Consider the following 13,585-nt stretch of genomic DNA (forward strand, 5'->3'; position numbering starts at 1 on the left):
CTCAAATGTGTTGCCTATCCCCCAGAATCTTACATAACCAGGATTAGAAGTATGATTTAATAACTAATATTTTCCAGAGTTCTACTTTTTCCCCAGATTGCCTTTTTTTGGGTAGTGCTTGTTTACTTCTTGTTATGTCCATAATTATTTAATCATACTTTTACAGAGTCTTTTTCTTATTCTATTATTTGAAGTTCTTGGTGTCTTATTATTCATGTCTGTTGTGCCTAATGTCTCTTCCTTATAGTGGACTATTTCTGATGTTGGTAATTTTGAATTTTCAGTTCATCTTCAGTGATGGTTTATTTTTTGGAGTGCTTTGAGGTCTGGGTTAACAGAGTGACTAAAGGAGGTTTGCCTAATCTCTTGCCAGTTTAGCAGAATCACTGCTAACTTTGTGGTTTAGGGATTCCTGGAGAACCTCATATTAAAATTTATACCCTAGAACTGTGCTAGGCATAAATATGGTGTGTAATTTTTCAGGGACTTCCCCACCCCTCACCCCCCCTGCCCAGATTCCAGGTTAACATATTGTCTTCTGAGGGCATGGGCATAGTTTTTCTTTTTTTTCTTTATAGCGAATTTACCATTTTAAGGCCCCCAGTTTTAGACAGAGATTTGATTTTTAATATCCCTACCCACCCAGGGTCAGAGTCTCAAATATATCTGCATGGGCATTAAAACCAATGAAGCCTAAGCCACTATAACTGATGCTTTCCTCCAAGACAGCCAGAGCTGCTTTTAGCTTTACTCTGGTTTTAGTTCTTTTATTTCTGATTATTGGGGATCCTTCTACCCCTCTGCCATTTTTTTTAGCTTGGCTATGCGTTATAAAGTATAAAAAATTTTTAGGTTTTTATACTGGAATGTTTTTAAAAAGTAATCTTCTATATTGCTGAAACTGGGACACCAATTGCTATTTTTTCTACATACACTGCCTGCAAATTGATATGTGTTTATCTACAGAAGGAAATGAAACTTGTTGAGTAAAATGTGAAGTTCATTTTATTCATTATTACTAATACTAATAGAAAGGGTAATAACTATGGCTTTCCTACAGTGAGCTAGGCATTTTGCTATGTATTTTATATATATTATGTAATTTAATTCTTACAATAATTCCGTGAGGTAGGTGCTATTATTATCCTCCACCATTTAAAAAAAAATTTAATTTACAGATTAAGAAACTGAAGATGGGTGAGGTAACTTTGAGGAACTTGCTCAGTGTTACCCAACTAATACAGAGTCCAGATGAAATTTGTATCCAGTTCTCTCTGTGGACAGGGTTCTTAGTGCCCTTTAAATTAGACCAATCATTTAACAAATACTTATTTTCCTGCCCATTGTAATTGATGGTAGAGATGCTGTGGTGAATGAGGCCCATACAGTCTGATGGAGAGTACATTTAGTTCACCTTGTGGATTAAAAATATTCTTCCCATAAATAAACAAATTGGGGAATAATTTCTATAGCATTAAAATATTTAAAAACAATCTTGTTATTCAGAGGTACCATGTATCTAAAAGATGTGGTTTTGGTGCAGCAATTCAGTTATATCTAATCATGTTATGCTACATGTCTGAATGATGTTTTAATAAAGGGATAATTTAATTAACCTAGTTTCATATGTTTTATGTGAACTTGTGGCTCTTACTTAATTTAATATATCTTTATTCATTTTTTAAAAATTTTTAAAATTTTTTTATTTAATTCCCCCCCTCCCCCAGTTGTCTGTTTTCTGTGTCTATTTGCTGCGTCTTGTTTCTTTGTCTGCTTCTGTTGTCATCATCAGCACGGGAAGTGTGGACGGTGCCATTCTTGGGCAGGCTGCACTTTCTTTCGCGCTGGGTGGCTCTCCTTATAGGGCGCACTCCTTGCGCGTGGGGCTCCCCTACGCGGCGGACACCCCTGTGTGGCAGGGCACTCCTTGCGCGCATCAGCACTGCGCATGGGCCAGCTCCACATGGGTCAAGGAGGCCCGGGGTTTGAACCGCGGACCTCCCATGTGGTAGACGGATGCCCTAACCACTGGGCCAAGTCTGTTTCCCAATTTAATACATCTTTAGAAATGCAGCCAGTTTTCACTTAAAACATTACAATTACTTTCAAATTCTTTGTTAAATGTTATTTAATTTCAGAGAGTTGGATTCAGGGTATAATCCTTCTAAGTTTACTGAGAGCACCTAACAATCTCCATGCCAAACTTTTAAATTTTTTCCTTTAATCCCTTTGTTTTTTCCTTCTTTCCTTCTAACTTGTCTTTCAGATCGTCCATCAAAGTCTAAGTTTAAACTCCCCCTTGCTTCACTATCCTCTTTTCTTCTTTCCCTTCTTCCTTTCCCCAGGCATTTTTTTGAGCAAAGTCTATATATTCAGGTTCTCTGATAAATTGGATATGACGTTCTGCCATTAGGGAGTCTCACTCTATGTGATTTGATGTCTTCTTCCCTCTCTCCCTCCCTCCCATCCTCCCTTCTCATTTCTTGATGTAGCCCTGTTTTGGTTCTACATTTGTTTTAACAGTAGATGTTGGAACATCTCATGGTTTTGTTACCAAACAAATGCGCTCATTTGCCTGATGAACACAGAAGTCAATGCCTTATGACACCAAGATTCCAAGGAAAGAAAGTGTTTATTGTAGAGCTGACTAGCAAGGAGCCAGGAGCTGGGCTCACATCTCTCTCCTCAAGTTAAAAGGGTTTTATGGTATTTATAGAATTAGACAAAGGGAGGTGGGGGGTAATGATGTGATTGGTTTTATATATATTTATTCAAATCAAAGATGCAAGTTGGTTTCTATTGATTGGTGATGTATATATTCAAATTAAGGATTCAAGTTAGCTGGTACTGGTTGGTTGTGTCTTTTGGTTACTGTCAGTAGGAATAAACATGAGCATGAGAAATCTTTGAACTAACTGTAAAGGAAGGGTGCAGGATCATGGTTATAAATCATTCAGCTAATATGAAATAAAAACTACAAGTGAAGGAAATAACAAGTAAAGGAATAACCTAAAATAACTGCAATTGCAAGTAAAACTGTTGTCAGCAGTCTCAGTTTCTTCTGTGTATCTGTTTTCAATTAGTTACTCATGTTTTAGTTTTGTTTCTTTTCTGCAAGTAATAACACATTGATGGAATTATTTGTTCTTTTGACTTATTTGTATTAGTTGTTTATTAAGTGGAAAATCAAGAGTTCACACTGCAGTTTCCTGTTTAATTTAGCAAGTTAATATCTGGTAAGGAGAGCTTAGTTGTGATAATTGCATGTAATTACCCATATGTCTAAGCCTATACAATGACAAATTGAAAAATTGCAAATGCAGAAGGTTGCTCTGATTAATAATGACTAATTCAAACCTCACAATTGGATTCCAGCTGGCTGAATAACTTATTTTTTAAATCCTTATCACTTTATTAAAAATTTTTTAGCCCTTTCTCTATTCACCTCCCCCTCCCTCTCTCCACCTCCCCAAGTAAAAGAGATGTTTTAAAGACAGAATACTGATTTTCTGAGCTGAGATTGAAGGATGATGCTCTTCCAAAGATGTGAATTTGAAAAAACGAGATGACCTCTCTCATTCTTTTCAGGCTGATCAGTTGATGTTCGCTTTGCATTTTGTTCGAGGCATGCATCCTGAACTATTTCAAGAAAATGTAAGTGGAATCAAATGAGGGAAATTTTAAAGCTACATAGATATTTGGTCATGGGCAAATTTATAGTTAGATTAGGAATTATATATCAACCTATAAATCATTTACTGAGTTAGAAATTAGTGTATGATGCTGATTTCCAGTTCTCCTCCCCTCCGAGTGAGCCCAGTATTCTGGAGTAATGGAAAAGCAAGGAAAGCAATTTAAGTGACTTACCAGGCTGCCTAGATTTTTCTCAACCCACATCCACTTATGCAGGGCACTGGAAGACTCAATTTTCTTAATTTCCTGCCTAAGCAATGGAACTGTAAGTAGAAAGGTGTTATAATATGGGTATAAAACTATCTTATTTATTACCTCCACTGACTTGTCCAGACTTAGCAGGTGAAGGAAAGGTTGGGCAGTTCTTAGAAACTTCCTGGAGCTTGCAGGTTTCTGTTTACTTTTTATGTATAATTTATCTTCTTTCTCTGTGACCTCATTTCTGATCTGTCTATAACCCCTTCTCAAATGTCAAAAGAACCTCCCTCTAGGTAGAGCTAACTAGTCCATCCCTGTTCTGCTTTTGACTTTTAAAAAATTTATTTGCAAATGATTTTTCTCATTAAGTCATTACCATAAAGTGAGAGTCCAGTAGCCAGCATGCAAGGGAAAAAATGGTACATGGCAGTCCAACCTTGACCCGCTAATCTTCAACTCTAGTTGGTCAGATTTTGATTATGTTCTATGCCTCCCTCATTCTTGAGGTTAAAAGAATATGAACCATTCCATCGTTCTGTGTTCTCTCTTTGTTTTTTCTCTAACTCCACATGCTATGGCTGACTTGTATAGTTTTTTCTGAATTTAACTTGACTCCTTTTATTTTTACTTTTAACTGTGATACCTTTACCCCCTCCTATGTAATGTTTTTCACCATGATCAATATGTTTCATGCAATATAAGACTATATTTCCTGTTTTCTATACTGGAGTATAAATCAGTTGTAATTGGGAAAGGAGAACATTCTTCTCTAACTCACATATAGTAGTAATAATCACTCCTATTTTACTTATTTGTTGCCACATAATTTCAATTGGAAGAGTGGGTGGCCAGGTGGGTAGAGGCAGGCAGTTCGTTTCTTAGGTAATTTGTCCATATTGCTCTCAAATTTTAATGTTTAAATGTATTTTGCTTTACTTGCTGGTCAATGTATAATGTATATGGTAGTGCTCAGGTCATCATGAGATCAGGGGAACCCGGAGTAAAGACAGAGAATTTTTCAGAGCTCTAGATTCTGCAACACTTGATAAATCTTGGTTCTATGGATAAAAATAAAAAGAAGAAATTTTGGCATACTTCTCCCAATCCTTAGCAAAAAAAGTTAATCAAAGTACTTTTAAGTTAATGGAAATACTTTTCTCAATATTTTGCTAACATATATTATTCTTAAATTTTTGGTGCTCCTTTTTGCTTATCTATTAATGAAGACTAACACAGGACAGAACAGATTAGCAGCTAGAGAGAAAACGTTAATTGAATATAACATTAAAATGTTTAGATTTTGAAATGAAAAACACAGATATAATGTAGTTGTATTTTTGTTTTAATAAAATTATTTCTAGTAGATTTTATATTAATATTTTATGTTGTTACATTAATTTGTTCTTATGATGTTAACATTTTATTAGAAAAAGTGGGAAGGTTTGAAAAGAGTTCTGTTTTTTTCTGAGTCCTTAGGAAGCTGGTTTGTAAGCCATTTTGTTGGGACATTAAGATAATTTTGTTAACTGGTTAGTAATTTCATATTTTTTGTCTTCCTCATATTTTTATTCACTAGGAATGGGATACATTTACAGGTGTGATTGTTGGAGACATGTTACGGAAAGCTGTAAGTTAAAATAACTCTTAGAAAAAAAGAGTTCTTGCTTTGGCTTTATGAATAATTTACTTCAGATGAGTTTTAAATATTGTTGAAATTATACTTTGATTATAGGCACATGCCCTGCCTTTATTGCCCTACAGTAAAATGAGCCTACATCTCTTTTGAGAATAATCTTAATGAAATGCTAAAAAAATTAATGTAGTTTATTTTTCTGTTGTATTTATTTTGCTCCAAGAACACATGTATAATCTTTAAGAAAATCAAATATTGTATTATAGCTAAAAGTTTTTCTTATATAACCGAAATTTAAAAATTCGTTTTAAAAATTTTGATAATGTTGTTCAAATTTAGCTTTTTCTCTGGTAATTTTTTATTTGAACATATAATGGATAATATTATTCCTCAAAACAGTATACCCAAAGCTGGAACACAGAAAGTAGATAATGTCTGAAATTCAAGACATAATTAATATAATTTTTACATTTTTTCTTATGACCTTTGAAATTTTCTGACCTTTAATAAAAGATTAAGCACAATGAAAGGAATGCAATATTTGTCTAAATAGCAATTTGTTCCTTGTGTTAGGTGGAATTTTCTCTATTAACTTGTATAGTGCTTCTATATGTTTTCATCAATTGTAACAAATGTACCATACTAAGGAAAGATGTTAATGTGGGAAAGTATGAGAGGGGAAGGGGATGAGGTATACACACACATATAAATACATATATATTTTTTTATGTACCAGGGCTTGGGAATGAGCCTGCGATCTCATACGTGGGAAGCCAGCACTCAACCACTGAGCCACATTGGCTCCCCTGAGTTGGTTTTTATTTGTTTTCTTGTTGTTTATTTATTTGTTTTTAGGAGGCACTGGGGACGGAACCTGGAACTTCCTATGTGGGAAGCAGGCGCTCAACTGCTTGAGCCATCTCCACTTCCCCCTATATTTTTTAATGTAACATTTATGTAATCTAAAGCTCCTTTAAAAATAAAGAAAAAAAAAGAATGAAGAAATAATGCATAGAATGAGCATTTTCAAAGTAATGTTCATAAAAATATCTAGTCCATTGTTATGTTTTTTGAAGTCTGAATTTTATCAATATACCAACAAAAATAACTGATTTTATTAAAGGATTCTCAACAAAGAATACGTGATCAGCTTCCTTCTTGGATAGATCAGGGAAGAAGCTGGGCAGTGGCAACTTTAAAGGTGATCCTTTTCTTCTACTGGGGATATTTTAATATTTTCTATATTGGAGTTATTTCTGCTGACTTACTATATACTACTTATTTATATGCAGTCTTGATATTTTTGTGACTATGACATAAAACCCCTGAGTAAAAGGACATCAAAGAATTATTGTGATTAGTCCTTTAAGTCAGTAATTATTCATGTTGAGTCTCTACATTGTGGAAGGTTCTAGGTTCTCTGTACCAACAGGGAGGGAATATAAAGAGAAGTAAATGAGATTGTCTAATAAGATATGTGGAGGCCTTGTGGACAGGATAATAGAGGAGAGGCAATGAGATGCTGTCTGATGTTTATGTGGAGGAGAGTTTCAAGTTCATTCTCTTTTTTGTCACTTCTGCCATCTCTTTGATATCTCTCATACTCAGCCCTTCAGCTCCACAATCACTGTCTTAGCTTCGGCTCTCAGCAATATTCAACTGGATTTTACAGTAGAGTCCGTGCTTTTAATCTCACATCTCATTGGTTTATCATATCCTTTATGTTTTAAAAGTTTACTTTTGATGCCAGTAAGTGCCCTATGTAAAATCTTTTAGTGGTTGCTTATCACTCATAGCATAAGGTACCCAGACTTTGGCATACCACAGCAGGCGATCTACCATCTGCTGTTTGCCTGCCTCTCCAGTTTTACCTCCAGTCCATCCCTTCAGTGCTTCTTATACTTCCTGGCTCAGTTAGTCCCTCTGCCTGGAATGCCCTTTGTCTGTTTCTCCCTGTGACACTTGTATTTATCTTTCAAGACTTACCTAAAGCATCAGCTCCTACATGACTTCTTCCCTAATTTTCCCATTCTGTCTTTTTTCTCATCACTATACCTTGAACATTGATTGCTATATCCTTGTGCCCATCACACTGAGTCAAAATGACTTATTATGTCTGCCTCTTCTCATAAGTTATAATTTCATTGAGGTTAGCATTCTTACCTTATTTAATAAACTTTATTACCCTAATGCTTTGCACAAAGCCCAACACATTCATTCCTTTGTTTTTTCAGTAAGTGCTTACTGTATGCCAAATGCATTGTTAGTGTTTGTTAAATAGCTTTTCAGCTGAACAAAGTAAGACTATGAGTCTTTATCTTAACTGGTATGTCAAACTAGTGACGAACCAGTAAGATAAACTTTGCATTGTTCATATATTCCTTATGGTTGAATATATTTATTAAATATTTATAATATGCTGGTTGAGTGTGGTGAGTACAGATATATAGAAGTCTTGGTCCTTGTTGCCTAGCAGCTTGCCATCTAAAGTCAGAAAACATTGTTTAAAAATGATGGTACAGTACAAAAAAGCTGTAACTGAAAAATAGACTTTCAAGGGATTTCTGGATCATTGGGCAGGAGTCTGAACTATCTTATGAACTCGTAAAGAAGGGCAAAGTTAATAATAATCAGTATGGTGCTGATAATTATTGTAACAGTTGATCTACTGGAATTACACTTGGGAAAAAATCTTGTAGTTTTTTACTTAAAAATTGTAATTTTGCGCTTTTCCTCATACTTTTGAAGTAAAGATGTAAAACATTTAGGAAAGGCAGCTTTCCTATTCAGAGAAGATTAATAATTTACTATTTTTTTAATCATTTTAGTTTATAAAACATTTTCATATGAATTATCTCATTTAATTATCACAAAACCCCTATTAAAAAGGTATTGCTCTCTTTTTGCAAATTAGAGATGATGGTCAGAGTAGTAAATTAGTTGTTGAAGTGAATAAACACCTGGTTTCTTTTTAATTTTATGCATATTTTGAGGACCTATTATGTCCCAACCATCACATTAATATTTTAGATGCATTATCTTATTTGATCATGATAATAGCCTAATGAGGAGGAATATGATTATGCCTATCTTAGAGGAGAGAAAACTGAGGTGAAGAGGGGTTAAATAATTTACCCAAGATCAAGTTGCTGGGAAGTATAGAGCTCTGATGGCAATTCAGGCAGTCTGACTCCAAAGTCCATGCATTTAATTTCTAGATCTTCCTAGAGTTTGTTTTGTCCCTCTCATCTATGTTCCTTTCCTCTCCTCTCCTCTTTCCTTTCTTCTTTTCTTTGTTTCCATTCCTTTTCTCTTTCTTTCCTTTTGTTTTTTCTTTTTCTTTCTCTTTTCTTTCCTAGGACTCTTGGGGTGAGAAATGTGGGGGTGGGGTGGGGAGGGAAGAGATGGGGAACAGAAAGTATTTCAGAAGTCTAACTCCCACCAGGCAGCAATTCTATTGGTGTTATTTAATGACCCAAGCTAACATGTTGTTTTGTGGGGAATGCAAGAAAGGTACTTCTCCCAAAATCTGCACATGAATTACCATTCTTCCCTTTCTTCCCTGCTTTTCTTTATTACTTTTATAACATTGAAGTAGCACCTAGTAGAACAAGAAGAGCTTGCATTTATTGACTGCTTACCGTGTGTGCTTAGTTTACATTACGTGAAGTTTGAATATTGCATATGTAGCTCTTTTAAATTCACCATTATTTTAAAAAAATTGTACAGATTTGTGTTTCTGACACTGTAGTCCCTTCTGGAAAAGTCTGATGTTACTTTTCCAGGGATACTTTGAAAAGAGAAAACTATTTGTTTGAAGTAAAGGGAATGAGTATGTCGGGGAAAACCTTTGAGAGATGATATTGTTTAAGGTGAATATTGAATGATGAGTAGAAATTTATCAGATAATAAGGAGGGTTAGAACGTTCAGAGGTCGAGGAAGCAACATATTCATATGTAAGGCATAAGTAAACATGGCTTAGAAAAACATTCTTGAAACTGAAATTTGACATATTTTTACCATCTAACAGGGAACTCATATTTGTTGCAATGCTTAAAATCTTGTACTTGGTAATGACAGTACTTCTTTTCTCCACAAAGTGGAGATAGTTAAGTATAAATGTTTTTTTATGTAGTGCACTTATGAATACTGATTTAGTACTACTTTGGAAAATTTTTTTTATGTTATTCTGCCTTTAATATTCATTAAGTCTATCATACCATTTCTGACTTAGAAATCATTAGACAAATCAATACAAAGCAGAAAACAATAACTAACATCTATCAAGAATTGTTTTTCATTCACTTCTCTTAGTTTTGTTAAATACGTGTGTGTTTATATTTGTTTATAACTACTATACATGTTATTTTTATTTCTTAGGTTGCGCTCCCTGGTCTTTATCAAATTCTCTGCTTTGAAGATGTAGCTCTGTGGCGTACTTATTATCATAATTCAGTGTGTGAGCAAGAGTTTCCGTCAATTCTTGCAAAGAAAGTTTCCTTATTTCAGCAGGTAAAATTTAGTGTTATCAAAATGCTAAAAATTATTTAATGTTTCTCTTGCCATTTCAAAATCATTTAAGTGAAAGCTTTGCCTTTTGGGTGTTATAAAAACTCTAATAAGCAAATATGGGGAAGGGTTTTTGGTTTTGCCATCTCATCCAGACAGTCCAATCACTAGCAAAGTTTCTGGTTGAGGTACTTTGCTACACTGTAGCCTTCCTTAATCCTTTTGCCCTTGACCGGTGGGGGATTGGGAATATGCAGTAGGAAAAACATCTTTCTAAAAAAAATGAGATGCAAATTATATAGGTTCTTCATCCATTTCCCAGAGTTCTGTCTAAAGGAAATACCAAATGGTGAGCTCCATGGCACTTTTTCCATTCGTTTTCCAGTAGAAGGGTAAGGCCTGCAGGTGGACTCCACTTGCTTGTCTGATTGGCGGGGCCTAAGGCTTGGCCTGGGAGTGCTCTCAGGCGTGGACACTTCAGGAAATGCTTCTGCCATCCTGTCTCTGCACTAGGCTGCTAGCTGTGGTTTTGTCTTCTCTGTGTCTCTGTAAAAAATGAATTCTAATTCACCAAGTGTATTTTTTTATCCCTCCCCTTGTGTTTTTTTTGCTTGCTTTCTGTATCCATTCACTGTAAGTTCTTTCTGTGTCTGTATTTTTTATTTTAATTTAATTTAATTTATTTATCCCCCCCTCCCCGCCCGCCTTGTGGCTTGCTTGCTGTGTGCTCTCTGTGTCCATTTGCTGCGCACTCTTCTGCGTTTTTGCTTGTGTCCCTTTTTGTTGTGTGACCTTGCTGAGTCAGCTTTCTGCAGCACTCACGGGCCTGGCGGCATTCCGCAGCGCTTGCCCGCAGGTCTGCCTTCACAAGGAGGCCCCGGACGTGAACCCAGGGCCTCCCATATGGCAGACGGGAGCCCAACTGGTTGAGCCACAGCCACTCACCAAGTGTATTTTTAATGGAAAAATACTAAGAAAAACTTCATTGGAAAACTTAAACATCTAGGGATATCATAGACATACATGATTCAACATGCATATAATGATTTGAAAATTTTAAACAGAATTTCTGGACCTCTGTCACCAGAAATGACTTAACCTATTCAGCCCTCCTCTCTGTTGCCATTTGGGCCTTTGTTAGAATCTGAAGAGATAATTGACCCAGCCATTACATGCTGATGTTTAATTTTCATGATAAGTTTGAGGAAGTAAAAGTAATATTTTGGATATTAAAGAGATATCTTGGTATGAATATACCTACTTTAACAGTTTTCAAAGCATAGTAAAAAAGATTATGGAATAATGATATGTTTTCACATATTTTAGTAAACATTTGGTTTCATAAGTTAACATTAACTTTTGTTTAGTTAAAGCTGTTATAGGAACTTTGTTACTTAAAAATATTCTGTATTTTATTTTAAGGTTCTTGTTGTACAGGCTCTCAGACCAGACAGATTGCAAAGTGCCATGGCTTTATTTGCATGTAAAACTCTGGGTAAGTATAATACTTTTCTAGAACTAGACCACTGACCTGCATAATTGTTATTTTCTTAGCTTTTAGAGGTACAATTGTTGGATGACTTTTGACAAATGTATTCAGTCATGTAACAATCACTGTTCTAAGATACAAAAATTTTCTATCACCTCTAAAAGTTCCTCATATTCCTTTGCAGCCAGCCTCTCACTCTGTCCCCACCCCTGACAAGCGTTTGCATCTTGTTTCCTTCACTTAGTATATGCTTTTGATAGTTGACAGTCGTCCATGTCGTTACCCTTATCAGTCATCCAGTCTTCTCCATAGCTCTCAGTCACTGGACACGCGAGGGAATGCATGTTTGGATGATTCCAGCCCCCGTGTTCAGGTGGCCCCACCCTGGTAGTCTTACTGCCTGAAGCTCAGGCACTGTAATGAAGACATGAGGAGTTTTTGGATCCATAAGGAAAATAAAATGTTGTTTATTTTATGCCCCTACCTATGTTTGGGGTGATATGCCGCTATAGTAACTAAAATAGATTCCTTCTAAAATTTCAATATTTCATTATTTCACGTAGGTTTTGAATCCACCTGTAATTGCTTTTTGTATATGATGTGAGGTAAAGAATTAATTTTATTGATTTTCTTTATGATGATTTGACATACCTCTTTTTATTTAATAGTCCATTCTTTCCCCATAACTTTATAACATTACAACTGTGAAATATCAAGATTCCATTTATGGTTTGGTATGTTTGTGGCTCCATCCCATCATATTACATAAATCTGTTCATCCCTCTGCACTAACATTATACTTTCATATTTATCATAGGTCTATAACAAGATTTGACCTCTGATAGAGTTAGTACTCCCAATAAGTTACTCTTTGTAAGAACTTCCTGAACACTATTGGATCCTTCATCTAATATGTAATTTTTGAATTACTTCTTAATCTCCACAAAAATTCTGTTTGGGTTGTCTTGATATTAAATTTATAGTATGTTTTTAAAATAAAATTGGCCTTTCTATGATATTCAGTCTTATTATGGTTTATCTCTGCATATATGTATGTAAATTGCTTTTCAATAACATTTATAGTGTTCTTTTTTTTTTTTTTTTTTAAAGATTTATTTTATTATTTAATTTCCCCCCCTCCCCTGGTTGTCTGTTCTTGGTGTCTATTTGCTGCGTCTTGTTTCTTTTGTCCGCTTCTGTTGTCGTCAGCGGCACGGGAAGTGTGGGCAGCGCCATTCCTGGGCAGGCTGTTCTTTCTTTTCACGCTGGGCGGCTTTTCCTCACGGGTGCACTCCTTGCGCGTGGGGCTCCCCCACGCGGGGGACACCCTTGTGTGGCACGGCACTCCTTGCGCGCATCAGCACTGCGCATGGCCAGCTCCACACGGGTCAAGGAGGCCCGGGTTTTGAACCGCGGACCTCCCATATGGTAGACGGACGCCCTAACCACTGGGCCAAAGTCCGTTTCCCTATAGTGTTCTTTTTAAGATTATAGCATACTTTTTATATTTATCATTATTTACCTATAATTTATATTGGTCTTATAAACTGTTTATTTTCAAATTGCATTCCTAATATTTAATTATGTTAGTGGGAAATCACTTATTTTACCATGGTGATTACATATGCAACAAGTATTTTGAATCTTTTTGTTAAAAATTTATAAAAATAAAAATTGTCTGTATATTCTCTTGAATTTTCTGTTAGATGCTATCTCTCAAGAATGACAATTTGTTTCTTCCTTCCCAATACTTATTATTTCTTTATAAAACACACACTGCAGTACCTAGGAACCCCAGTACAATATTGCATAAACGTTATGATAGTAGTCATCTTTGCCTTGGACCTGATTTCTAAGCTATGCTTCTAACACTTCACCATTAAATAAGATGTTTAATATGGATTTTTTAAATCAATGTTTGCTGGAAACTTGAGAGAAATACTCTTCTTAGTTTGCCAGTAGTTTATGTCTTTATCATGAAGAGGCTTTAAATTCTTAGCAAGTGTTTATGCAACGATGACTGAGATGATAATGTAGTTTTAAAAATTTTTGATGGGGCACA

At 35.3% G+C, this 13,585-nt stretch overlaps 1 protein-coding gene across 1 annotated transcript in view; it reads left to right on the forward strand.

Moving 5' to 3' along the window:
• The window catches only part of DYNC2H1 (dynein cytoplasmic 2 heavy chain 1), a 339,886-nt gene that overhangs the window by 169,125 nt on the left and 157,176 nt on the right, over positions 1-13,585 (forward strand). Inside the window, exons 71-75 of the mRNA XM_058289227.2 lie at positions 3,589-3,654; positions 5,468-5,518; positions 6,648-6,725; positions 9,906-10,037; positions 11,457-11,529. Of these exons, the coding sequence (XP_058145210.1) occupies positions 3,589-3,654; positions 5,468-5,518; positions 6,648-6,725; positions 9,906-10,037; positions 11,457-11,529 (400 nt within the window). The remainder of the gene's footprint in view (positions 1-3,588; positions 3,655-5,467; positions 5,519-6,647; positions 6,726-9,905; positions 10,038-11,456; positions 11,530-13,585) is intronic.

The sequence above is a fragment of the Dasypus novemcinctus genome, chromosome 27, assembly GCF_030445035.2.
Source record: "Dasypus novemcinctus isolate mDasNov1 chromosome 27, mDasNov1.1.hap2, whole genome shotgun sequence".
Lineage (NCBI taxonomy): Eukaryota > Metazoa > Chordata > Mammalia > Cingulata > Dasypodidae > Dasypus > Dasypus novemcinctus.